Source organism: Amyelois transitella, chromosome 12, assembly GCF_032362555.1.
Source record: "Amyelois transitella isolate CPQ chromosome 12, ilAmyTran1.1, whole genome shotgun sequence".
Lineage (NCBI taxonomy): Eukaryota > Metazoa > Arthropoda > Insecta > Lepidoptera > Pyralidae > Amyelois > Amyelois transitella.
In genome coordinates, this window is record NC_083515.1 from 8,458,019 (window position 1) to 8,484,855 (window position 26,837).

Below are 26,837 nucleotides of genomic sequence, written 5' to 3' on the forward strand. Positions count from 1 at the left end.
CAATATGGCTGGCGGCTTTATTTCAGGAGTCAGTTTTTCAATCACATCCTGTATCTAGTCCTGGTTAAATAAAAAAACAAAACACGCCAATCACGCAATCGAAAATTTTCAAATTTCTATGGCCCTGAAGTGTCCCGTAAATTAAAAAAAAAACAATAATTTCAAAATTAAAAGAGAACCTTAGAATAAACCATCTATAAATAGTATCAAAATCTTCGTAATTTGTAGCTAGCCAGAAACACTGTTTGTCTCGCTCGCTCTAATTGCTTGTTCGGACCCGTGAATCCAATTAGTAGAGCGGGACCGTGGTATCCTGAATTTATTACGCGGCTCTTGTTTAGTTTGCTGGTCTTTTTAATTGAAACGAAGTGCGTAACTCGCGCGGTCGCCGGTCAGCTAATGAGAACTGCTGCTTTGGGATCGTTTCAGTTTGACCTTCTAATGAAAATGCTGGTCTGTTTTTCTAAAGACCTAGTAGGTATGACTGATATTATTTGTAGTAAGCTGCGTTCACATCGAGTAAAGAAAGCAAACTAGGCAGAACCATGCGTACAATTCAAAACCATGATACATCATTCCTAGTTTTAAATTCAGTTTGGCTATCGAGGATAACAATGCAACCTGGCGCCATACAATCATTTAGATAGTACCTAACTCGGCTTTATTTAAGTATTTATCAATTTATGTACCTACACAAAAACAATAAACAGAAGTAATATCCTAGTAGTAAGGTACAGATTATTTCAAATTAAATCTCTGCCTACTTTAATACCTACAAATGAAAAGAATTCATAAAAGGAATGTCTTCATACCCGACAGAGTAGACAGAACCAATGTTCATAAGACTTAAACTGAGTTTGTGACTAATCACACAATTAAGTCTAAGTAGATATGTTTTAGCTGCATAATATTAAAAAAAAAACATACTTTAATAATGTATTTATATCTCGTAAAAGTGGACTTAGGGAATAAGCGCATTCAGTGTAAGTTTCCACCTTGGTTTCTAAAGAAGAGACATGGTGTGCCAGCTGGTTCTCTTCACGCACATATATAAATCAAGGCAAAGGCATAAAACTGAGAATTCTTCATATAGGCGATGCAATCCCAATTCCGTTATTCAATATCAGCTGAACCTTTGAATCATTTTGAATCTCTACAGTTCTGTTTAATACTCTGTAAAGACTAAATGATGTATGTATAATAAATGAAAATATTGTTGAAAAGCCTAGAAACTAGTAATCACTTACAAAAGCTCTTTGATTATGTAGCCTACTTACTCGATATTTTCCTATTTACGTACACCTTCGTACACGATAAAATATTTGCCTGCCATCTAGCGCCCAATAATGAAATGTTGAGATGTTTGTCCATGACATCTAGCGTCAAGTAGCATACAATTTATGGTATGACAGTAACTTGCTTTTGATTTACTTTTCAGAATCGAGTTTATGATTCGGGATCATTCATTCTTTTCCTGTCATTTTAAAGTCGCTTCACTTCGCTAAATTGAACTGTCAAACAATTTCTGTAAAAACTAAAGTTGTGTGGTCAAGTGTGGTGTGAAACTGAAAGGATAAAACTTTTACGAATGTAAAGGTTTTCGAATTTTATGTTTAATACAAAAGAAACAATCAAGCAAAATGTAAGTAACTCAGTTGTGTTAATTATTTCGGAAGCATTTATTGGTAATTCTGATTTGAAATTAAATGCAATGAAGGTAAGCATGTTTTTACTTTTTGCAGGAGTTTTGTCGATTTGGCGACCCTGACTATTCATCGGCAAAATGAACTTGAAGCCCGGGTAAACTCTTTTCTAGATAAAAGTAGCCAAGCTATCAACCAAATCAAAAGATTAGAAACGCAGGTATGTCCATATTTTATTGTGTTAGCCATGCTGTGTAAGCAAATTTTTGCGTGTACCTACCTTCTTGCAATTTTAAAAGTTAAAACTAGTTCTGGTTTTATTTAATACTGAACATACTTGAAATGTTTTTAAGGCGCTCTCCATAAAAGTCTAAATGCAACAAGGGCTAATGCCACAGGATGATGACACAAACATCATAGTTTTATTTTAATCATGTTGTCCATCATGTTTCTGTCTCGGTCCTGCTGGAATAGATTATCCGAACTCGCGTCATGGCTCTAGTACCCCGCAACTAGACATGTAGCGACAAGTTAAAATGTGCATCCAAATGTTTACTCCCGTATTCATCTCAAAGAAGAGACTGAAACTGAAGATGAATGTCAAGGACCATCTCACGCAAAAGCTTTTGAAGCTCTAGAAATAGCTTTTAAGTGGTTTAAAAGACAGGAGGAATAGGATTCCTTACAGTTGTTACAACTGAAGCGCATCAGGGATTTGGCTGCAATGAAATGATGTGATTCACTATGTCAAAGTTCAGTAACAAGTTATTTTCAACCAAAATTGTAAATAACATTGGTACATATTACAATGTCATTCATTATTATTTGAACCACACATACATATGTATATGTAATTGTTTTTTAAATCCTTTTGTCTAAAAGACAAGGTACATATGTCAAACTCATTACATAATATAACATTTAAATTTCAAATATTGTTTGACTATAAAACCTATTATCCGGATTTTCGATTATCTGAATTACCACTGGTTTTAATTGATTCGGATAATGGAGCTTCTACTGTACATGAATAAAGTGCACAGGGTGGGTAGAATAAAACATATAGATACTTTTACCCATCATTTCAATCAGGGCTGATTTCTATCTGGGACGCAGCTAGTACTATTTTAATTATTGTAAATTGACCATTGCAGGCTCAGAGCTTTGTACGGTGTCTGAACTGTCAGCCATCAGAGCTGAAGGAGAGGTTCCTGTCCTGCATGCACCAGCTAGAGGAGTACACGTATCTCATAACTGACTTCAACCTCGCTCTTGCGAAACTTGGTATGTCTTTTTGTATCTAGCCCTTCGATCACGTATAAAAAATATTAAACTTATATTTTTTATACTTGATCTTACTCATTGATAATATTTTTTAATACTTGATCGAAGATGTAGCCAATTAAAGTTTGTATTTAGTATGAATAATAATTAAACTATCTAAAGTGACGAAAGAAAACAAAGATAATACACGAATGTTTTAATTTTATATTTTCCCAATAGATAACACCCAATGCATGGACTTTACCCCAGTCCTGGAACAAAACTGCAACTCTAAACCGCCTCCGTCATCGACCCCGTTCAACATCATCGACATTCTCAGCGAATCAGCTCCATCAAAAACAACCACTTGCCCACACTTTTGCCAAACAGCGGAGTTGAAAAAAGTGAAGGTGCCCAAAAAGGAGCAGATACTGATTGAGTTCTCAAGCAATTCGTGCTCTTCGGAGAGTGTCCCTTCTAACAAGTGCGAGGATAAGGAGGTCCAGTGCGAAGTGGCGACGGGGATAGAAAACATTAATATCAATGGTAATATTTTTGTTCTTTTCTTTTTATATGATGTATTTAAGCTTTTACATACAAACATATAACCATGTCAACATTTTTGAAATAACTTATAGGCCACGTTCAGCTGTTTGGCTTAATGATAAAATTTAGAATCGAATAGTGATAGGTTGCTAGCCCATCTTAAAAAAGAATCAAAAGTTAATAAGGCTATCCCTTAGTCCCCTGTTACGGAATCCAGGTGGTGGTGGTCCTATTCATTTTTATATTAGTGCCGGAAATCTATAAGCTTTTTGAAGCAAGTAATCTTTGTCTATGGATTTTAATTCATATCGGATACCTACATATATTTTTTTAATAATCATTCAATTTTCAACGCTCAAAATGAGTGCAAATGGGAATATTCTTTATTGAGTTTAAAACTTTTTTAGACAATGTTGAAGAACAAATTATTGCGCGCTTCAATTCCGTGAGAATTTCCGGTACAAGTATCTTATGTTACTCCTGTAGGTTTTGTTGACGTGATTAAGCTATACCTTGTATCCTCTTTTGGAAATACAACCATTTCTATTTGTCTGTCTCTGTGCCAAATACCATCAAAATCGGACCATTTAATTTTGAGCTTATATTCTCTTTAATAATGGAATTAGTATGGATTTGTCTATGTATATATTTATTAATCAAAAGCACATACATTTACAGAAGGTGCATCGACTTCATCGGGCAATGACCCATACAACCTGCCTGCACAAACTATTCTTGAGACTGACCGTTTGTATCCAGCCACCATTATGAGTGTGGATGGAACATCATTCTGGGTCATCATTGAATATCCTGAGGTTGTTTATAAGTGAGTACGCATTAGTCATGACGAATTTTTGCGAATGTCTTGCGTTTTTTTTTTTATTACTAATCGTCACCATAGCTTCGAAAACCCAGAAAACAATTCCACTACTGTCTAACTTCAAAGTCTGTAGTCTTACTCTATGATTTTTACACATAACACAGTCTATATCCCTTGCGGGGTGGACAGAGCCAACAATCTCGAAAAAAACAACAGGCCACGCTCAGCTGCTTGGCTTAATGATAGAATTGATATTCAATTAATGACAGGTTAGCTCATCACCTAAAAGAATCCTAAGTTTAAAAGCCTATCCCTTTGTCGCTTTTTACGACATCCATGGGAAAGATGGAGTGGTCCTATTCTTTATTCTATTGGTGCCGGGAACCACAACTTGACTTTTGTTATCAAATTTTTTGTCACAGGTTAATGACATTACTACAGGGTGATTCACGTTGATGTAACGAATATTCGTATCTGCGAATATATGCGCTCCCTAATTTTTTATTTAAATTTTTATTTTCTTCTTGCACTAGAATTTAGAAAACGAAAAGAACAAATCCACTTTAATAAAAAGTTTAATAAAATAAAGAAGGTCTCTTATTCGGTGACATTCGCGTGTAAGTAAATACTATGATTTTCTTTTACACAGGTTGATGACAGACATGACAGATTACTACAGGATGAATCACGTGCCGATGACGGTGACGGAAGTGACGTCACTTACCTACTGCGCCTTTTTAGATGATGAAGGCAATTCGTACTATCGCGCTTTCTTCATCAAACTCGTTGAGGTAAATTAAAGCTTGCTTTACCTGTAGATCAATCTATCTGCGTATATATATATATTTATATCTTATATATAAAATTCTCGTGTCACAATGTTTGTCTCCGTACTCCTCTGAAACGGCTTGACCGATTCTCATGAAATTTTGTGAGCATAATGAGTAGGTCTGAGAATCGGTCAACATCTATTTTTCATACCCCTAAATTACTTAAAATAATTTATATGGCAAAACAACGTTTGCCCGGACAGCTAGTAGGTATATACATAATATAATCAGTTAAATATATACAGGACAAATTACATAAAATGAGTTAGCATCGAAGTAAGTTTGAAACTTGTGTAACGAGATACCTACTTACTTGAAAATACTTTATTTTATAATAAATACTTATATAAATAAACATGCAAGAACCAGGCTAATCAAATAAAAAGTTATTTTCTTATAATACCCTGGCCAGACTTCGAACCCGGGACCTGTGTTACAGACAAAGTCTTTGTCGGCCGCCAAAGACGTTGTATTTATATATATGTTTTGGTCGGTATATAGCATGTTTGTTCTTTCAGGACTTAGTTCAAGTGTTTCTCCTGGACACGGGTGAAATGCGCTCGGGGCCCATCACAAGCGTTCAACCGCTGGTGCCTCAGTTCTGTGAGAGCCCGCCTTACGCGCGCTGCTGCCATCTAGCGGGGGTGAGTGTTACATACATACATATGTAATCGTGCCGTGTGGTTCCCGGCACCATCAAAAAAAAGTATAGGACCACTCCTTGGATGGATATGGATATCGTAAAAAGCGACTAAGAGATATGCTTATAAACTTGGGATTCTTCTTTTAGGCGATGGGCTAGCGTCTGTATTTAAGTCTCAATTCTAGCATCAAGCCAAAAAGCTGAACGTGACCTGTCAGTCTTTTGAAGACTTTTGGCTCGTGTCTACCCCGCAAGGGATATAGACGTGACTATGTATGTAGGTACATACAAACTACGTCACTTTGGAGCGGTCGATGGTCTAATGGATAAGGTGCACGAGTAGAATCATTCCCATCGTATTTTGAATGAACATTAACATTTTAAAACTAAAAATTTACGTATAGTATTTAATTACCTGTATTCTATTATGTTATTAACGATATTGTTTTAAGACCTTGTCATAATCCCTATTCTAGATTGACTTGACGGTAGGCGACGAATCTGAAGATCTGACAGAGAAGCAGGAAGAGTTCCTAAGACTCTATCTCGGCGTCCAGTGCCACATTGAAGTCGATGACAAGTAGGTTTACCTATTTATTTATTTTTTAAGGTTCACCAACAGTATTTATCTATGACACTAGAGCCGCCCGCGACTTCATCCGCGTGAAATAAATCCCGCGGGAACTCCGGGATAAAGAGTAGCCTATAAACATATAGGAATACCCAGACCCAATTTTTACTATTTCTTTTTATCTTATTATCGTAATGTTGTATTCTGTTATGTGTAAATAAATAAATAAATTAGTGGTGCAGAATTCCTGTAGCAGATTATTAATTTATATTTTTGTTTTAGTACTTCGGAATCGATGGGTGTATACGTGATTCTTCCCTCTTGCCCGGAGTCTCTCAACCATCTGATGGTAAAAGAAGGACTCGCTGTTACAAGTAAGTATTTATTTTATACATTTTATGCAAAATTTTCCTATAGAGATACGTGCGTGTCGCTCTTTTGAATACAACGTTTTTCACTTTGCAAATTTACTTTTATTTTATTAAGAAGTCAGCAATTCTTCATTATTCTTTTTCTTCCTTCTCCTGGCTATAACATTATCCTCATTTGACCATGGATCCTGAATTGTGTGTCAGTCAGGGTTTTTACAACGAAGCGACTCCCGTCTGATCTCCGCCTTTGCAGGGAAACCAAACTCGTGGGCCATGGTTGTCTGAATGTGCAGGTTTCCTCACGACGTTTTCCCTCACCATAAGAGCATCGGTTCGCATTTAAACAAATGTACATAACTACAGAAAATAATCATTGCTACATCTTTATTATACATAAAAATATGACTTAATGATTGATGAATAAAAAAGAATAGGATCACTCCATCTCATTTCCCACGGATGTCGTAAGAGGCGACTAAGGGATAGGCTTATAAGCTTGGGATTCTTATTTTAAGCGATGGGCTAGCAACCTGTCACTATTTGAATCTCAATTCTATCATAAAGCCAAACAGCTGAACGTAGTCTACCGGTCTCTTCAAGGCTGATAGCTCTGTCTACCCCGCAAGGGATATAGACGTGACTATAAGAATGAAAAAAAAAATATGACTCGTTTGTACGCAGTTGACAAGAACGTACCTACGACGGGCCCGCCGGAGCTGGTGGACAGCGATATCGATAACTACATCACAAACTGCCCCGAGTATGAGGATCCCGTGGAAGCTGTCACGGTAAGTAAAGCTTGACCATAATTTAAATAAAGCTGACCTGTCAATCACGGCAGATCACCAAATAAAGCACATCAGAGCACCATGCAAAGCTTGACCAGAACTAAAGCTGACCTGTCAGTCACGGCAGATCACCAAATAAAGCACATCAGAGCACCATACAAAACTTGACCAGAAATAAAGTTGACCTGTCAATCACGGCGCTCGATCTGCTTTTTATATAGCAACACCAACGGTCAGGTCAGATGGCAGTCGCTTCCAATTTAAATCATACCTGGTCCACTTCTCATATGCAAATCAAGGCGAGGTGGCTTAGCTATCTCATTCCTCCGTACTACAGACTCTTTCTCTCAAGAAGTGTAACCGACATTTATAGTACTCTGACCAACTGCAAAATCCTTTTTCTCCGTCACATTTTTTGCTTTGGAATTGTTCATCTGAATTTTTATATTTAAAATCATGTTTACCTCAGATTTATTAAGCTAGAATACTGTATTATAAGACAGCGTAGGTGGTCGAATTAGTAAGTTAACCTGGTATTTGTAATGCGCAGAATGACACAGGTTCAAATACCACTTCGGCCATGTACCAATGACTATTTTGGAAGTTATGTATGTAAGTTAAGTTATGTACATTAGTTTGAATACTAACTGATGCTCTTTAGGTGAGGGAAAACAGGTTCCCTACCTGCACATTTAGACAACTGGATGTGTAACCATGATCGATCTAATACGGGTTTGGTTTTCCTACAAAGGTTGCGGAGGTCAGATTGGAGTCGCTTCGTGTAAAAACCTGATTGACACACAATCCAGGATCCATGGCCAAGGCATACCCTGGGCTCTTCTCCAGAGCGTTGAGAATGCAACCGGGACTAAAGCCAGGAGGAAGTTGAAAGCGGTATTATATAACGGAACTAGCTGTGCCCGCGACTTCATCCGCGTGGAATAGTTATTTTGGGTATCGTTGAAGCCCTCAAGGATGATTAATTTTCCCCGTTTTTTTTTCTCCTTATAGTTGCAGCGTGATTTTATGTAGCCTAAAGCCTTCATCGTATAAATGGTCTATTCAACGCAAAAAGAATTTTTCAATTCGAACCAGTAGTTCCTGAGATTAGCGCGTACAAACAAACAAACTCTTCATCTTTATAATATTAGTATAGATTATTTAAATCTGTGTTACTAACTCAGGGCTACCACAATCGCGACGAGTTCGACATCTGCAAAAACTACAAGGGCGGGCAGGACAAGATGTGCTTCAAGGGCTCCCGTTGCAAGAAGAGGCACGTCGTCAAACACCCTGGTAAATTATAATCTAATATATTATATAACTGAAAGCCTAACTCCTAAGTATTTTTTTAATACAATTTTTTTTTAATATTTATTGCTATACATCTCTTTCTGATTATATGTCTGTCTTTTATTTTTTGGTGGTTATAAAGAGACTCCTAAGTATTTTTTAAATATTAAAAAACAAAAAATTTGAATATTTTTGCTATATATCTCTTTCTGATCACACCGTCTTTTATTTTTTGGTGGTTATAAAGTAACAGATGAAATTTTAAAAAGTCAAGGTAATTTTTTCCTGGCTGAATTTTGGATATAATGTTAGATATATAATTCCTAAACGCCACCTACAAAAACCTACAGGTTTTTCGCAAATCCTATGAGAACTATTTTTTTACCGAGATGAAAGATTCCCTAGATGTCCCTCTCTAGACTCTTAAATACATATGATATTTCAAGAAGATTAATATATTTTATTCGATGCACCTGTGTCTCTTGTTTTTTGATGTAGTTAGAAAGAGAAAAATGAAATTCAAAAATAATAAATAGTTTTAAATTATGGAATAACATTTTTGTTAGAGATGACTTCTAGTAAGCATAAAGATATTTTCAGTTAGAATTCTATAGTTCTTTTTTTCTTATAGACGGCTGGACTCTTGACAAAGTGGAAGCGTTTGTATGCCAGACTTTGCCGCTGCCCGCCCCCGGCACTTGGCACAAAGTGGTTGTCACTTACGTCTGCCACTATAACAGAGCCTACGTACAGTTTGTCGACGAAAATATAGGTATGTATAGAACGATATGAGTTACCTGCGCAGACGGCTTAATTTTTGCATAGCGCCTATCAGGTGCCATATGGCACCAATAAAAAAAGGACCACTCCATCTCGTTCCCATGGACGTCGTAAAAGGCGACTAAGGTATAGGATTATAAACTTGGGATTCTTCTTTTAGGCGATGGCTAGCAACCTGACATTTTTGAATATCAATTCCATCATAAAAGCATACCAGCTAATAATATAAACCTAATAATATGTATGTATGTACTTGTTAATGAGGTCGTCATTTTATTGAGTTTTCATTTGGCATGTTGCGCTATTTCACGCAGTCAAATATTATCGAGGCGACTTATAAAAGTGGTAATTCTTCAATCGTATTTGTTTTCGCAGAAGAACCACCCGTGCCGAGTTTCGGAGTGGTGTTGCCGCCGACCACATTATCGGCTCTGGTTCGTGACATGAACAGTCCTGCCTCACGACTGGCATATAAGCCACTGACGGTGAGTTTATAGCAACCCCCTTTTTTTAACCGACTTCAAAAAAGAGGTTCTCAATTATTTTATGTATGTTACGGCATCTCCGGTATTTATAGTCCAATTTGAAAAATTCTTGCATTCGAAAGAGTAGTGTCCGTGTGGTCCCATAGAAGTCTGAGGGGTCACTGCTGACTGCACTGTGAATTCTTTCTTGATACACCATTATATACAAATTTACTTAATTGCAGAACTTATTCTCTTGATTTTTGAGGTGACACTAACCCCCTCTGGTCATAAATGTGAAAAATATTCCAGAGAACACCTCAAAAATCAAGAGAATAAGTTCTGCAGTTAAGTAACCTAATTGGTGTATGCAGTGTATTAAACTTACTTAAAAAGAGCTAACGTAATGCTTAAGGGTAAAGGAGAGAAAGAGAGCAAATGTTATGCAATAATCATGTCATTGAACTCACACTTAAAAAGGATTAAATATAAAAAATTAAAACAGACTAATGAAACACCTAATCTAAAAATAATTTAAAATAAACTAACAATACGTCGTACCTAGTATATATGTAAGTGAATTGCACCTAACCTACCTACATCAATTTTTGGAGACAGTGCTCTTGCCAAATTATTCTTTGTTTGTGCAGTGATAGTGTGTGATAGTGATATTGAAAGGAGAGTGAACGCGGGGAACATGGTGAATGGAGCTTTGCATGCCTTTATGAGCAGTCAGAAACTATCCAAAAAGGCTCGACTGGCTGTGCACAGGGGCGTGTTGGTCCCGACATTAATGTATGGGAGTGAAAGTTGGGTATGGCAAAAGAAGCACGAAAGCAGAATAAATGCAGTGGAAATGAGAGCGTTAAGGAGTATGTTGGGTGTGAAATTGAGTGACCGGATAAGGAACAGCGTGATAAGGGAATGTTGTGATGTGAAAGAAGATGTAGTTACAGGAATAGAAAAGGGTATGTTGAGATGGTTCGGTCATGTGGAGAGGATGAATGAAAACAGGTTGACTAAGCAGATATACAAGGAGAGTGTGGAGGGAAAGGTCGGGGTGGGAAGACCTAGACGAACATATCTTGATCAAATTAAGGACGTCCTGGTGAAGGGTCAGGTCAAAAGTGCCCGAAACCGCCGAGCTTGCATGAAGAGAGTTATGAATGTGGATGAAGCAAAGGAAGTATGCAGGGATCGTGGCAAGTGGAAAGAGGTAGTCTCTGCCTACCCCTCCGGGAAAGAGGCGTGAGTTTATGTATGTATGTATGTATGTTGTGCAGTATATGGTAAGCTATTTTCATCGAAGGCATAAATTGTCTCGTCATCATCATCATCAATTATCCCACCAATCGTATCCCAAATTTTCACTATAAGATACCTTAGATACCATTACTTGTTTGCAAAAAGCTAAACGTTAATGTTTCGGAGCCAGCCACGAATCGCCCTAATTATTCAAAATAAAAAACCAAATAGGTTCCCCAAGAAGAAGAACAATAAAATGGAAATCACCACTGTTTCAGATGATTCCAGCCCTGGGCGAGATGGTGGCAGCTTTGTACCCGCTAGACAACAATTGGTACCGAGCGCGGGTCGTCAATTTCTGCAGGGCTGAGCAAAATGTTGAGGTAAACATACTCTTCTCTTCTTCTTCGTCGTTACCTTTTCCCACTTTCTACGTGGGGTCGGCACAGTATGTTAGTTTTTTCCAATTACTTCTGTCAATTGCCATCTCACTGGTCACATACTACTACTACGTCTACTGGTTGAGGTAAACATACATACATATATAAAAACGCCACTTTCCCGGAGTGGTAGGCACAGACTTCATCTTTCCACTTCTAACGATCCTTGCATAGTTCTTTCGCTTCATCCACATTCATAACTGTCTTCATACAAGCTCGTCGGTCACTGGTACTGTTGACCTGTACTTCTGCCAAAACGTATCCGATTTGATCAATGTACGTTCGTTTTGTCCGTATACTGAGGTGAAACTACAGAATTATTGATTTAAATATATAATAATCCTATCATCTTATCTTTATTCTACAGGGTGACATTTAAAACAACTGCATCCTTTTAAACATAGACTATACCCATGCTTCTGAGCTGTTTGAGCCTATTTTTATTTAAATTAAACGTCATCATTTTCACATTTAAAAAACCCTCAAAAACTACGTCACACGCTTTATTAAAGACCAATACTACAAAAAGAATGTCTGAAAAATAAATTATTTTTCTAGTATCAAGATCAAGTAAAGTACAGAGTTGTCGAGATCGCTCAGCTGAATGAATTGTGTCGTTGACCTATGAATCTTACGCGTCGCTTTTCCGCCGGCCGGGGTGATATTTAGGATCGTGGATTTTGATACTTTTATTTTTTCGTACTTTCTGAAATATGAACTGATATTTTTCTATTAACATTTTTAAATATCCTTTAGATGAGTACACTTAACAGTTAAATTTATGCAGTTGAATTAAAAGTCACCCTGTATAAGAGTCCACTGATTGACAGGTTTTATGTCTAGGGAAACGTGGCTCCGACGATATTGAGTCTTAGAGTTCAAATTCTCCGCTGTAATTGGTTGATGGCATTTGGCTTAGAGAGGGCGCCACAATCGCATAGCCTTATAACACAGTTATTTGAATCAAACTATTATAATCACAGGCGGACCCCGGAGTCTTCCTACACAGGACGCAACCGAGACTTAAGCCATGAGGATGATTAAATTCAGCCACACACATTATTTCTGTACAAAATTAGATTCATTGTATATTTATTTAAAATTTTATTATTTTATTAGCCTAGAGATAGAGACGCGAATAGTCCTGCTTTTTTTGTTCCCATGGGAATTTTGGGAAATCCTCTCGCACCCTAAATCACGTATTAATTAATCTACATGCCTAAGTTCATGTCTCCAGAAATAGTGGTTCGGGCTAAGCGTTGATGTCAGTTTGTCAATGATATTTAATTATATAGAAGACAAGCGACCCGCCCCGGCTTCGCACGGGTAGCATACATAAAACCTTTCCTCTTCAATCACTCTTATTTATTTAAAAAGAACTGCAAAAAGATGTAAGCGGTACGCGGCAAGCGACTTTGCTTTATATTATACTATGTAGTGATACTCGTTTTGAAAGATATGGGTGATTCTACAAAATACTTTAATAATTTTGTAGAATCACCCATATACATATATATATTTAATCTATCATTAATCCAAATAGCTAAACGTGGCCATTCAATCTTTTCAAGACTATTGGCTCTGTCTACCCCGCAAGGGATAGAGATGTGACCATATGTATGTATGTTAATTATTATCTATATATTTATTTATCTATAACAGGTGATGTACGTCGACTACGGCAACACGGTCTGGGTGAAGGAGAACGACATCCGAGCGTTGCCGCCGCGCTGGTGCGCCCTGCCCGCGCAGGCGGCGCGCGTGCGGCTGGCGGGCGTCGCCGTGCCCAGCAGCGACAGCAAGCTGTGGGCGCTCGCCAAGCAGCGCCTGCACGACCTGGTGTACCAGCGCACGCTGCAGCTGCACGTGGTGTCAGTGCTCTCTCTTCTATCTCTGACTCTCTCCCCAGCAGCGACAGCAAGCTGTGGGCGCTCGCCAAGCAGCGCCTGCACGACCTGGTGTACCAGCGCACGCTGCAGCTGCACGTGGTGTCAGTGCTCTCTCTTCTATCCCTGACTCTCTCTCTCTCCCCAGCAGCGACAGCAAGCTGTGGGCGCTCGCCAAGCAGCGCCTCCACGACCTGGTGTACCAGCGCACGCTGCAGCTGCACGTGGTGTCAGTGCTCTCTCTTCTATCTCTGACTCTCTCCCCAGCAGCGACAGCAAGCTGTGGGCGCTCGCCAAGCAGCGCCTGCACGACCTGGTGTACCAGCGCACGCTGCAGCTGCACGTGGTGTCAGTGCTCTCTCTTCTATCTCTGACTCTCTCCCCAGCAGCGACAGCAAGCTGTGGGCGCTCGCCAAGCAGCGCCTGCACGACCTGGTGTACCAGCGCACGCTGCAGCTGCACGTGGTGTCAGTGCTCTCTCTTCTATCCCTGACTCTCTCTCTCTCCCCAGCAGCGACAGCAAGCTGTGGGCGCTCGCCAAGCAGCGCCTCCACGACCTGGTGTACCAGCGCACGCTGCAGCTGCACGTGGTGTCAGTGCTCTCTCTTCTATCCCTGACTCTCTCTCTCTCCCCAGCAGCGACAGCAAGCTGTGGGCGCTCGCCAAGCAGCGCCTCCACGACCTGGTGTACCAGCGCACGCTGCAGCTGCACGTGGTGTCAGTGCTCTCTCTTCTATCCCTGACTCTCTCTCTCTCCCCAGCAGCGACAGCAAGCTGTGGGCGCTCGCCAAGCAGCGCCTCCACGACCTGGTGTACCAGCGCACGCTGCAGCTGCACGTGGTGTCAGTGCTCTCTCTTCTATCCCTGACTCTCTCTCTCTCCCCAGCAGCGACAGCAAGCTGTGGGCGCTCGCCAAGCAGCGCCTCCACGACCTGGTGTACCAGCGCACGCTGCAGCTGCACGTGGTGTCAGTGCTCTCTCTTCTATCCCTGACTCTCTCTCTCTCCCCAGCAGCGACAGCAAGCTGTGGGCGCTCGCCAAGCAGCGCCTCCACGACCTGGTGTACCAGCGCACGCTGCAGCTGCACGTGGTGTCAGTGCTCTCTCTTCTATCCCTGACTCTCTCTCTCTCCCCAGCAGCGACAGCAAGCTGTGGGCGCTCGCCAAGCAGCGCCTGCACGACCTGGTGTACCAGCGCACGCTGCAGCTGCACGTGGTGTCAGTGCTCTCTCTTCTATCTCTGACTCTCTCCCCAGCAGCGACAGCAAGCTGTGGGCGCTCGCCAAGCAGCGCCTGCACGACCTGGTGTACCAGCGCACGCTGCAGCTGCACGTGGTGTCAGTGCTCTCTCTTCTATCTCTGACTCTCTCCCCAGCAGCGACAGCAAGCTGTGGGCGCTCGCCAAGCAGCGCCTGCACGACCTGGTGTACCAGCGCACGCTGCAGCTGCACGTGGTGTCAGTGCTCTCTCTTCTATCTCTGACTCTCTCCCCAGCAGCGACAGCAAGCTGTGGGCGCTCGCCAAGCAGCGCCTGCACGACCTGGTGTACCAGCGCACGCTGCAGCTGCACGTGGTGTCAGTGCTCTCTCTTCTATCTCTGACTCTCTCCCCAGCAGCGACAGCAAGCTGTGGGCGCTCGCCAAGCAGCGCCTGCACGACCTGGTGTACCAGCGCACGCTGCAGCTGCACGTGGTGTCAGTGCTCTCTCTTCTATCTCTGACTCTCTCCCCAGCAGCGACAGCAAGCTGTGGGCGCTCGCCAAGCAGCGCCTGCACGACCTGGTGTACCAGCGCACGCTGCAGCTGCACGTGGTGTCAGTGCTCTCTCTTCTATCTCTGACTCTCTCCCCAGCAGCGACAGCAAGCTGTGGGCGCTCGCCAAGCAGCGCCTGCACGACCTGGTGTACCAGCGCACGCTGCAGCTGCACGTGGTGTCAGTGCTCTCTCTTCTATCTCTGACTCTCTCCCCAGCAGCGACAGCAAGCTGTGGGCGCTCGCCAAGCAGCGCCTGCACGACCTGGTGTACCAGCGCACGCTGCAGCTGCACGTGGTGTCAGTGCTCTCTCTTCTATCTCTGACTCTCTCCCCAGCAGCGACAGCAAGCTGTGGGCGCTCGCCAAGCAGCGCCTGCACGACCTGGTGTACCAGCGCACGCTGCAGCTGCACGTGGTGTCAGTGCTCTCTTTCATTTTCTCTCTTTCTCCCTCTCTCTTTCTCCCCCTCTCTTTCTCCGTCTTTCTTTCTCTCTCTCCTCCTCTCCATCACACACTCTCTCCTGACAACGGCTGCAAGCTGTAGGTGCGCGCTTGGGCATGCACCCGGTTCCCCTTTGACATATAAATCATTATTATATTATGAAAGAAAGATTTTTCAATAGAATCTAGACGAACGTATGCATCTTGATCAAATGAAGCACGTCCTGGCAAAGGGTTAGGTCAAGAGTACCTGAAACCTCCGTGCTTGCATGAAGAGACTTATAAATGTGGATGAAGCGAAAGAAGTATGCAGATATCGTGGCAAGCGGAAAAATGTAGTCTGCCTACCCCTCCGGGAAAAAGGCGTGATTTTATGTATTTTTCAAGGTCTGATTTTATCAGTAAATCAGGTTTACACAAGAAGCGACACCTGTCTGACCTCCGCAACCTGACTCTCATATTGGATCATAGGCACACATCTAGTAACTTGAATGTGCAGCTTCCATCACGATGTTCCCCTCGCCATTAGAGCGTCGACAATGTTCCGAGATAAGATTAACGATTCCCCCGCCGACGCCCTGTAATCATCTATCACAAAAATACTATTTATCGAATGTGAAATCACAACAGTAACTTGATCGCAATTTTTTTTTAATATCCAGAGGCCGCGACTACGACGAAATAACGGTTGAACTATTCGACGATGATGTCAACCTCGCTAATGAACTCGCAAAGTTGGATATAGTGGTGATAGAGGACTACTCTATAGAAGATGACACCAATGTGAACAGAAAACAAGTGTTACCTTGACCCGATACGAAGCAAATGAAAATTAAAACCACTCGATTGTAAGTTTTCTTGCCAAAAGCATGTTCTGAGTTTAAATTTGTTATTATACTTATATTGAATAGTCTGAGAAATTCAATTTTTAAATTTATTTTTGAGAGTTGGCAAATGTGTTCTTCGTTAAAGTGTTAGGTTTCTTATTATTGAATTTTTTACCGAAATTGGAAAGATTGTTCTGTTTTTCTTCCATTGTAAATTTTTGTTAGAACTGTGCGTATGTTTTAATAAAGTGATAACTAGATTTAAAGCCCTTGGTGTCATATCATTGATTAATTTTTTTTAATACTATGTAATTGTTTCGACGCCGAAATTCTTTTGATGTTTCAGAATTAACGTATGACAAACGTTAAGTTTATTTAGTTTTATGTTGACAATGGCAAAGGCCGCATTATATGAAGTATTATATATTTTGTTTGTATGCTCGTCGGTATGTTAGCTTCTTCACTTTCTTGTATTGTTGACGTATTCATAAAGGTGTAGCAGGCCGGATACATAGTGCAAGAAATAATTATATATATATATATTCCAATCTAGGGGTTCCCATGCAAATTACACATAGGCTACCGGTAGTCGCTTCGTGTAAGAACCTGACTTATCCAATCCATGATCATGGTCACTGGCGCAGCCCTGGCTTCTCTCCAGAGAGATGTGGAAGCAACCAGGACTAACATCAGGTCCCAGGAGTTTAAGTACACGGCAATTTACGTAGGTTGGCACGAAATGCCATGTATTTTAATTAGTGATGTGCCGGATCGTTAAAATGTATCCGCGAATACGGATATTTAGTATCAAGATCCACGGATACGGATCTTTATTTTTTTACTTAATCGGTGTCGGTGCATGGTATTGTTTACGATCTTCATCGTCACAGACTTTTGGGGGACAAAGCTGCCAAGTTACTCTTTTTGAAATACTTTGAAATACAATTAACCATTACTTAATTTCAATTATGATTAATAATGTTTTCAAGTTCTTGTAATTTTCTTGTGTTCACTTGTGTCATCTAATATTTACACTTTATATAAGCAGCAGTATTAATTTACTTTATTAGAACAGTCATTCAATTAGAATTAATTTTTAGTTTTCTCATCATCTCATAGTTAGTAAAGTGATGCTATAAATTATAATTTTAATGGTTTATGGAACTTAATAGTTTTTTTATTCTACCTTATGTCCTATTACAAAATAAAATTAATAATGTAAAAGATCCGTCAAAAATCCGTGAGAAAAGTAACGGATACAGATACGGATCTTAATTGTCCCGCGGATAATTAATTATCCGGAACATCACTTATTTTAATACTGCTGGTCAAACATGAAAATCAAAATGTAGATCATCACTAAATTAAATAAAAAACAAGTGCGTATTAATTAAATCTTTTTTTATCAAAATCTGTATCTGACCTTTGAGTAGTCCAAATTCAAGCCAATCTATCAATTGAAAAACGATAGACTCGTGTATATTTTTATAGTATGTTTGAAAAATTGCGCCTGTGATAGTGTGAATGAAAAAATGCTCAAAGTACTCAATTTTATGAATACTCATGAGATATTTAGATTTAAGGCGGTATTCTGAACGACAGGATAGAAGTACAGAAATTATTCTTGTAATGCCATTAATTTGGATATCCAACCAAATTATATATTAAATCAGGGTTTGGTACCATACCCTTTGTTACCCTTGGCTGTATATGTAAATAAAAGAATAATCACTGCAGTTGCAAGCAAAAATACAACATTCAACATTCCCAATAATAAAACTCTTTAGAATTTTTAAAATATAATACATTTTATAAAATCAATTTTCTAGTACAACTAATATTTAACGGGTAACTATTGCAAAATTATCGCATATTTTGGGTTATTATCCGACAGTTTTGCACAACTTACATTAAATGTAGGGCTTGTCTAACATATAAATAGTGACTTTTTTTCCTTGTATGTGAGAAACTTGTTCCAGTATAAATGTTATTTTTAGTTATCGAATCGATACGATGTGTTGAATATTGTATGTTAAGTAACAGCTTTGACTGATTACGAAATAAAACTATTTTTTCCAATATATCACATTGTTATTATTTCCAAAAGAGGTTACAATTTTAAAGTTAAGCACACCCTATCTCCACCACCCCACGGGCCCTCTTAAGGCACTTCCTCTCTCGCCACCACCCCACGCTGCGTATTTCGAGCGTCGACGTATTGCTGGCGCCTACGCAGCGTGCGCACACGCTGTCGTATACTCATAATAATTTTAATTAATAATATATTATAGCATAGGTACTTTTAATTAAAGACTGTACCTACGATTCAGATTTATATAAGCCTATCATAACTTGAAATGAGATTCACATTTTGGATAAAGCTCTTAACTACGTCACATTTGAAAGATACTAGTAAGCACAGTCTAATTCAAAGGTTGCTAATAAATTCAATGCCGCATGTATGATAATATTAACGTTTTATGCAACTTACATTACACATTAAACTTGCATTTTTGAATACGGCCTTTGATTTTATCAAGTATGAATAAAAACATTTTAAGAACATGCTAATTTTAGATAATGCACACAATGCTAGTAAAACTCGGCTAAAATGTCAAGAATTCAATTTTACGATTTAGAGATTGATTTAAACTTTGGTATTATATATTGGCAACTGAGATTATTATTTTTTTAATTTTAATCTTATTTATGATTTATTTTCATTTAATTAAAATACTACTTAAGTTATCTGCCACCTTGTCTTGGTGTTTAAACTTTAATTCATAACACATTAAACATTGTTACTTTGGATTTAATCTCTGAATTAACGATGACAAGCATTCTGCGTGACTGTAAATTAACTACACTATTTATAGTTTAATATCATGTAGGTATTTGTATGTACTAAATATAGATATTTATAGAATATTATTCTGATACATCGATTATATAATATGTAAGATTGAAAATGACTAATTGATTACATTGAACACTCCAGGCAGAAGTCATATACTTAATGAAATAAAAATATTCTACAAACTAATGACTATAAAAAAATTCTCAAACCACTCCCAAATTCTCCTAAAACTAGGCCACGGGGACCTTGGGAGTTATAAGAGCTGTCTCATCCAAAAAATATTGCATAGAAATTCTTACACAATACTAATTTTGTATTAATCAAATAGGCATAATGCCTGCATGCACTTAAATATTTATTATCAGAAATCTATCCACTTATTATTTAAAAACACGAACTTGATTATATTGAATATAAGCTATAGCAATGTACCTTATTGCAACTTAATATCGAAACTTATAAGTCAACTCCAAAATATAAGTCAAGGGCAAGCAAGCTAAATTTCTTAAAATGACAATTTTTAATTTATATCTTTGTAAAATCCGCCATTCATAAAATTAAGTTGCTTTACCTGCTCTAAACATATATTAAATTCAATATGGCAAATACTAATGTTAAAACGGATGAATACTTGTACAAACTAAATGAGTATCAAATTAATTGTCAGCAACAAACAGTTTTGGTAATTCAGATTCTAAACGAATAACTCTTACTATTGAAGTTAGGTGCCAATTGTCATCAGGATTAGTGTTTTTTGGGCTGTTAGGTTCAGGAGCAACGAATGTGCTGTAATAGGATATAAGTTCATGCGTCCTATCTCCGTCTAGGTCTGCAATCGTCAATGATTTCTCCTGGTACTCTAAGTCAGGCTGGCAAGTAGGCAGAGCTGCTTGCGTGTCAATGGGGCCACGCACACAAATCTGCAAGATATCTGTCTGGCTTACATTCACATTGTGCGTTTGCATCTTATCAAATGACACAAGCACTATCCTCTCAGAAATGTCATGTGCTGTAAAATTGTCATATTTTATGAATGATGATATAGAAGCCACATTTATAGTGGGCCGGTAATAGAAAATGTCGTAAATGTTCTTTGGGCTCTGGTTCTGAACATTGTATTGTATTTCATCAATCTTTAGTGCACCCTTTGCCAAGTGTGCACTGTTCCACTGTCATAATTTCAGCACAAACCCCCTGATAGAGTTAGCAAAAGCGAAAGAGCTGGGTCTCATGGCATACACATGGTTTGCAGAGTACTCCCAGCTCACATTGGTGGTTCCATTTCTCTCAAGCAATAACTTTATGTTAACTCTGCATGAATAAGGGCACTCTCCAGAATTTTCCACAATAATTTTCCCAGGGCCATTTGTGAATATTTCTCTTGTATTACCGATCTTTTTCTTTAAACTTAGATTCACTTTTTTGGTTGATGAAATAGGAGGTGTATGATTTGTATTTTGATCAATTTTCAATTGTTTTTTGTAAAGAGATGTATACGTAATTGCTCTGACTGCCTCAGTGGTTCCATTCTTGCAAATGTAAGTTATGGCATCTGACTCTGCAAGAAGTTTGACTGATATGCAATCTGGGATCACCAAGGGTTCCCCAATAATGTTGCCAGTAGCACCTGAGACTACAACCAAATTATTATGATTGGAACTTGGTGAGATGGTTGCTACAGTCAAAAGATCATTCACTTTGTCCTTATCTATATCTTTAAATAAAATCGGAAAATCAATGGCGACTATGTTTGTAAAAATCTGGCCATCTTTATGGATATACCAGTAATAAGTACCAGACAAAGGGTTTATAGCTGCCAAAAGGCCCTTGGACCCTGAGAACACACAATCCTTTTTCTTATCCCTGTTAACATCAAGAAGGTGGCAGTTAATTTCTGTTGGTATTCTCTTTTCCCGTATATACCAGCCCACTTTGCCGGAATTTCCAACAATAAGAAGAACTCCATTGACATTGTTGTTGTCATTTGTCTCTTGTTTCATGTGGTTGCCTCTATAAATGAGTATCAAATTCTTGGTATTTGGTAAAGCGCCGTCTACGATTTGTACAGCGCCAGATAGCTCGATTTCGTCGTAAGGAAGCTCCCAGCTAGTGGTTTTGTCATGCCATTCAATATTAGCACAGCTGCCGGCTTCAGTGCATGGTATAACCCACAAGAATACGACCACGGTGAATATGCAAACTAGAATGGATGTGATAAAGGCGAACCGCCGAGGAAAAGACATCTTATTTGAAACATCTGACTGCAAGAAACTAACATTATCCATTGTACTTTCAACAGTGTTTAGATTTGTATTGAACTCGTCCATATCACTGAGGCTATAGTTTTTGGACGACTGCAAGCCGCTGTTGAAGTCTAAATTGTTGCAGCTGTCTGTAGATTTAATGTGAGCAGCATTTTCCAGTTTGTCATCTTCGGACTCTGAATCTGAGAGGATCTGTTTCAAGGGCGCATAAATGCCACCGTTCCCATTCGCTGACATGGCGTTTTATAAATTATATTAGCACATCACATTCTTTCTATTTCTCAATCATAATTATGTTTATATTTTATTCATTTATTAACAATTTGAAAAAAATCGATAAACAAATCTTCCCCGCTTTGTCCTCTGCTGTCCTATTTTTCAGCGAAATTAGACATTGACAAATTGGAGTTTGATAGTGACAGAAAGTGTATGATTTTTTAAATTATCTATCTCTTGAACGTAACACAGAACTGCACTTTTTAATCCATGATTATAAACCGTGTCCTAATCCTATAAAATATATTGCTTTCTATTTGCTTGATAAGATTATGAAGGACTATGTACCTATATTGGGTAATTTGCAAACAAAGTCTGCGGTAACAAGCAACCAATAATAATCTCAACAGATTGGAAGCAAGGCATATCAGGGCTCTCTTCAATCTATTGGAAACAAAAAAATCTAAAGAGAAAGGAGATGAGATCTCTCTCTCTTGATTTCATCACCGTGATTTCACATGTCGACGTAAGCTGTCTGTAAAATCATAGGAACCAAATAAGTAACAATAGTTCTATTTTTACTGTTTTCCTATAGACTAACTAGGAAAGACTACTTTTTTCTGCACTTCTTTGATTGTCCAGTCAGACAAAGCCATAACTATGTAGCTACAGTACCTTTGAAACTTTCATACACCTGACCCGACGCTGTTTTTCGTAAGCATCTCCACTACAAAATATTGTGTAATCATATTGGCCATCATCTAAACTAATATTATAAAGCTGAAGAGTTTGTTTTTTTGAATACACTAATCTCAGGAACTACTGGTTCGAATTGAAAAATTCTTTTTGTGTTGAATTGACCCTTTATCGAGGAAGGCTATACATACATTACACTGCAACTCTTGTAGGAGCGAAGAAATGGAAAATGTGAAAAAGACGGGGAAAATTATTCATCCTTGAGGACTTCAATGATGCCCAAAATAGCTATTCCACGCGAACGAAGTCGCGGGCACAGTTAGTTAAATAATAAAACTTGTATAACATTTTTAAGAGCTAGCTCTTGTCGGTGGAGTAAGTGCATCGTATTTACAGATTACTCTTAACTTTTGCACTATATATTTCATTGATTTTTTAATCTAGATCTGGTCTTTTTCTCCTTTGAGATTTTCAGAAAACGAAGCAATGCTAATAGCAAAGAAACTCCCGAAGGTGCCAATTTTCAATAAAATTGGTTCAGGACCTTTTAGATTCCAATTCTAAGAATGTGTGCATCATCTGTTTCAATAACAAGAAGACATATCCCGTTCCTAAATGCTTATTAATGTAAATATTAATACACTCTGCTGATGAAAATACCTACCTATATAAAAATCGGCATAAATATATTTGATTGATAAGTAATAGTCATTTCAATTTATATGTCTGTAGGATTCATCCTCACAAGAAGGGGAACCAGGACAATGATTAAGATAAGTAATCCGGTTCGAATGAAGAAAGATTTCAATAAAACTCCACCTTTAAGACAGAATGTATATTTTGTATTCTGTAAGTATATAAATTATTTGCAGTTCTTTCGATACATTATTCTACAAACATTACACACAAGTTTTTCTATTATGTCACACTTATTTAGTTGGTGCCCTCCCCTTATAAAACGGTATAAAAATAATCTTGTTTCAAAATATAAATAACAGTATCCATTTAGGAGGCTAGCACGCGACTTGCGGTGTTAATACCATTAAAAACCCTTTTCGAGGGCTGACAATAAAACTTTCGTATAATGAGTTTAGTAACGGAGCCCAGTGTTGCTTACCTCTAAATTGTTACCCCAACCATCGCAACATTACTCATAGTGTGTGATTGTCTTGAAGTCGGGTGTAACATCAGAAATTTTAGTATTGTAGCTCTTAAACTAACAACCTCGCATTTTATTTCCTCTTGAGTACTTTCAACTTTTATAACCACAACTAAAACGTTGCTTTTATAATAGAAATAGTTCTTCAGAAAAAAAAATGCGGGTAGTGATTAGTGTTAGAGTTGCAACTTTAATTAATGCCTATTTATGTACAATATGGATCTACTTAAAATTAATTTAAATACTTAGTTAGATACATATGGTGGATCCTAACTGAGATTATGTAAGGTACACAATTAAACCTAAATTAGTGATTGTCACTAGCCTGCGTTCTACTTCTGTACATAACCGACAACCATCAAATGATTGCGGCAACTTAACTAACAGCAGTTTGTACACCATTTTTTTAGCATTCCGAACGAATCCGATCCGTTCGATTATAATCCATAAGAATACAATTCGAACGATACAAATAGTATTTTATTAAATTCATATACATTGTGATATTTTGTAATAATATAGATTCGCTCTAAATGGTAATGATATCCTCACACTGCTTTCACTATAATTAAGGAAATAAATAGAAAACAAGAACTATGTTCAGCCTCAAAAATACTTCCATTGGATAATGTTAGCGGCTTTTCGTTTTGATGGCACTTACAATTTAAAACTAAAACAGTGGTGTCTGGGACAGGAGAAACTAGTCTTAAAGAAAAATAGGAACAAGATGAAGTAAGCATTTGCAAGATGCGGTTTTCATCGATACGGAGATGATTTAGTATTAAAAAAAGGCATTTTCACAAAATGCCAATCATAACTTCGGATAGAATTTTAGTAAACTGATGTATAAACGCAAGTTAATGAAACCTTTAGAAACCGAATTGGATTTTAAAGATTTCATAGACTTTGTATAAAATATAATTTCGCTGCACACCAAATCTAATAATACCAAATGCGTTTCGTTGAACACCGATTCTTAAACTGCTTGTTTATTTACTTATACTAATGTATATCCCAATATTAGTGTTGATGGTGAACAAAATGACGACATGTATCAGTTGATTTGATTCCATAGTACAATGAATCACCAAACTCAGACATGCCTGGGATATGTAACCTAAACCTAAGACGAAAATAAATTAATAGAAATATAGATCTATAATATAATGTGATGATTTCTTAAGACAATGGACAAGAATTGGCATTAGTGAACAATTTCCTATAAAATCAATAGTGGAGCCCTCTTGCTTCATAAAGCCGCTTAAATTTTTACTCAGGGTAACATTTTTATCTCTACATCACGGCAAAATATGAACAATTTTTTTCTCAAATCATATTTCACCATATAAACTGATTAGTTTTTAATTAAAACGAAATAACTCAGATATTTAAATAAAATTTTTAATTTGAAATGTCATGTGTCTGAATTTCAGAGTCACCAAGCCTGTACTTGATGCAGAATATCCCTCTAAAAAGTCACAATATTTGGTTAGCAGAGCCTTAAAGCGGAGAGATGAAGCGAGGAAATATGCTCAATATTTCCTTTTTTTAACAGAATTGCAAAAAAATCTCCGCTTCGCAATCCTGTCTCGCGCGTCAATGGACAGGCAGCCTTTATTTCGTTTTTTATGATAAAATAAAAACTTACCCTGAATATTAATTACTATAAGCAACCTTAGGCAGACTTCGGGCGTTCATTCAGTATTACAATTAGACAATCATCAGTCTTTGTGTTGTTTTCACGAATCATCTCTATATACAAACAGAATCAACTTATAAACAAAATAAAATTTGCTTTAACATTCCACTAAATACCATAGTTGAGTCCCATATTAAATACTTATGAATAATACAGTTTCTTTAATTTTAATTTTTTATTCAAATTAACGTTAGTAGCTAAAGAACCTGACCCTTTTTCTAGCATCCTGTTCTACATATTTAAATACAATGCATTTGTACAAACTGAATACAATATTATGATAATGCGCGTATCAAGATCACGCGCCACATTCAACCGTGCGGCGTCGCAATAGATGTCAATGCTAACTTAATACGCATTTGCATACACGTTCGTAGCATTCCGCGCGCGCGCACTTCCACAAACTAATATCTTGCGCATCGTTGATGCGATTTGACTAAATAAATAACTAAGGTTAGATTGAATAGGGATATTTGCCGAGATATTCTATGAGGGTTGCAGGGAGAGGTAGGAGACGATATTTGGGCGCGCACCACAGTTTAGGTTGGCTAGGATTCGAATCTAAGGCTTTGTGGACTGCTAACCGCGCGCAGTGGAGTAAGCTTGGCGGTGATTTCCTGAAGGGGTTTCTGAGGAGTACGGGGGAATGCTCGCAGCCCTCCCGGTTGACCCACACGGTGCCCGCTGCTCCTCGCTCGCCTAAGCGGGTGTAGTACTGCACCAGATCCACGACGCAATGAAATTTTGGCATGTATTTTACTAACGGCCTGTCGCAATCTAACCTGTAAAAGAAAAAGGAATTAAGGATTAGAATTAATTTGTGTTGTTTTAGTACAGCTAAGATTTATTGTTTGACAAACTGTAAATTTTGATAATAATACCTGATATGTAAATAATATTTGCTCCTATTCATAAGAAAAATAAAAAAAGATTTTAAAGAAAACGTTTATAATTTATTTCCACCAGTTCCAAACCTGGATACCTTAGACTTTCACTTTCATTTAAAACTATTAAAGTAGTAAAATAAAAAAATATCAGATTCTCACCTAAAGAAGCTATGTTCGTAATGGAGGCGCACCGAAGTGGGCCCCCGGTCGGTTTGCACGGACAGTGAGAAGATGAAATTCCTGTCTCCAGAATCCCTGATCAGGAACGCGCCTACGCTGGCATCCTTGAGCAGGTTGATTGCACCCTGGAAATAAGAGAATAGTTAACTATTTAGTAACCTGCATTAAAAATTTAGCTCAAAAAAAGATCCGAAAAGTCGCATAACTCTCATATTATTTTGGCTGAAACGACTTGCAGCAATATTTGCGGACAAAGTGTGAGAGACTGACTGACTG

The 26,837-nt window shown here is 38.4% G+C and overlaps 3 protein-coding genes across 4 annotated transcripts in view; 1 reads left to right on the forward strand and 2 right to left on the reverse strand.

The window, feature by feature from the left end:
- Positions 1-1,502: 1,502 nt before the first annotated feature.
- Positions 1,503-18,616, forward strand: LOC106142548 (maternal protein tudor). Its single transcript, XM_013344342.2, has 16 exons — positions 1,503-1,642; positions 1,743-1,863; positions 2,798-2,927; positions 3,147-3,452; positions 4,131-4,278; positions 4,922-5,063; positions 5,621-5,746; positions 6,222-6,325; positions 6,599-6,690; positions 7,369-7,475; positions 8,660-8,771; positions 9,400-9,540; positions 9,924-10,033; positions 11,536-11,640; positions 13,360-13,568; positions 16,439-18,616. Coding segments are annotated over exons 1-16 (2,103 nt in total). The 5' UTR covers positions 1,503-1,640; the 3' UTR covers positions 16,587-18,616.
- Positions 18,617-18,742: 126 nt separating this feature from the next.
- LOC106142549 (uncharacterized) lies at positions 18,743-22,131 on the reverse strand. The gene is given in 1 exon segment (XM_013344343.2): positions 18,743-22,131. A coding segment is annotated over 1 exon segment (1,845 nt). The 5' UTR covers positions 21,962-22,131; the 3' UTR covers positions 18,743-20,116.
- A 1,325-nt stretch (positions 22,132-23,456) lies between these two features.
- LOC106141663 (suppressor of cytokine signaling 2) overlaps positions 23,457-26,837 on the reverse strand; it is a 33,182-nt gene continuing 29,801 nt past the window's right edge. For both annotated transcript variants that reach the window (XM_060946844.1, XM_060946843.1), the window contains exons 3-4: positions 26,541-26,686; positions 23,457-26,276 (exon numbers count right to left, since the gene is read on the reverse strand). In XM_060946844.1, coding sequence (XP_060802827.1) covers positions 25,949-26,276; positions 26,541-26,686 — 474 coding nt within the window. In that variant the 3' untranslated portion in view covers positions 23,457-25,948. The remainder of the gene's footprint in view (positions 26,277-26,540; positions 26,687-26,837) is intronic.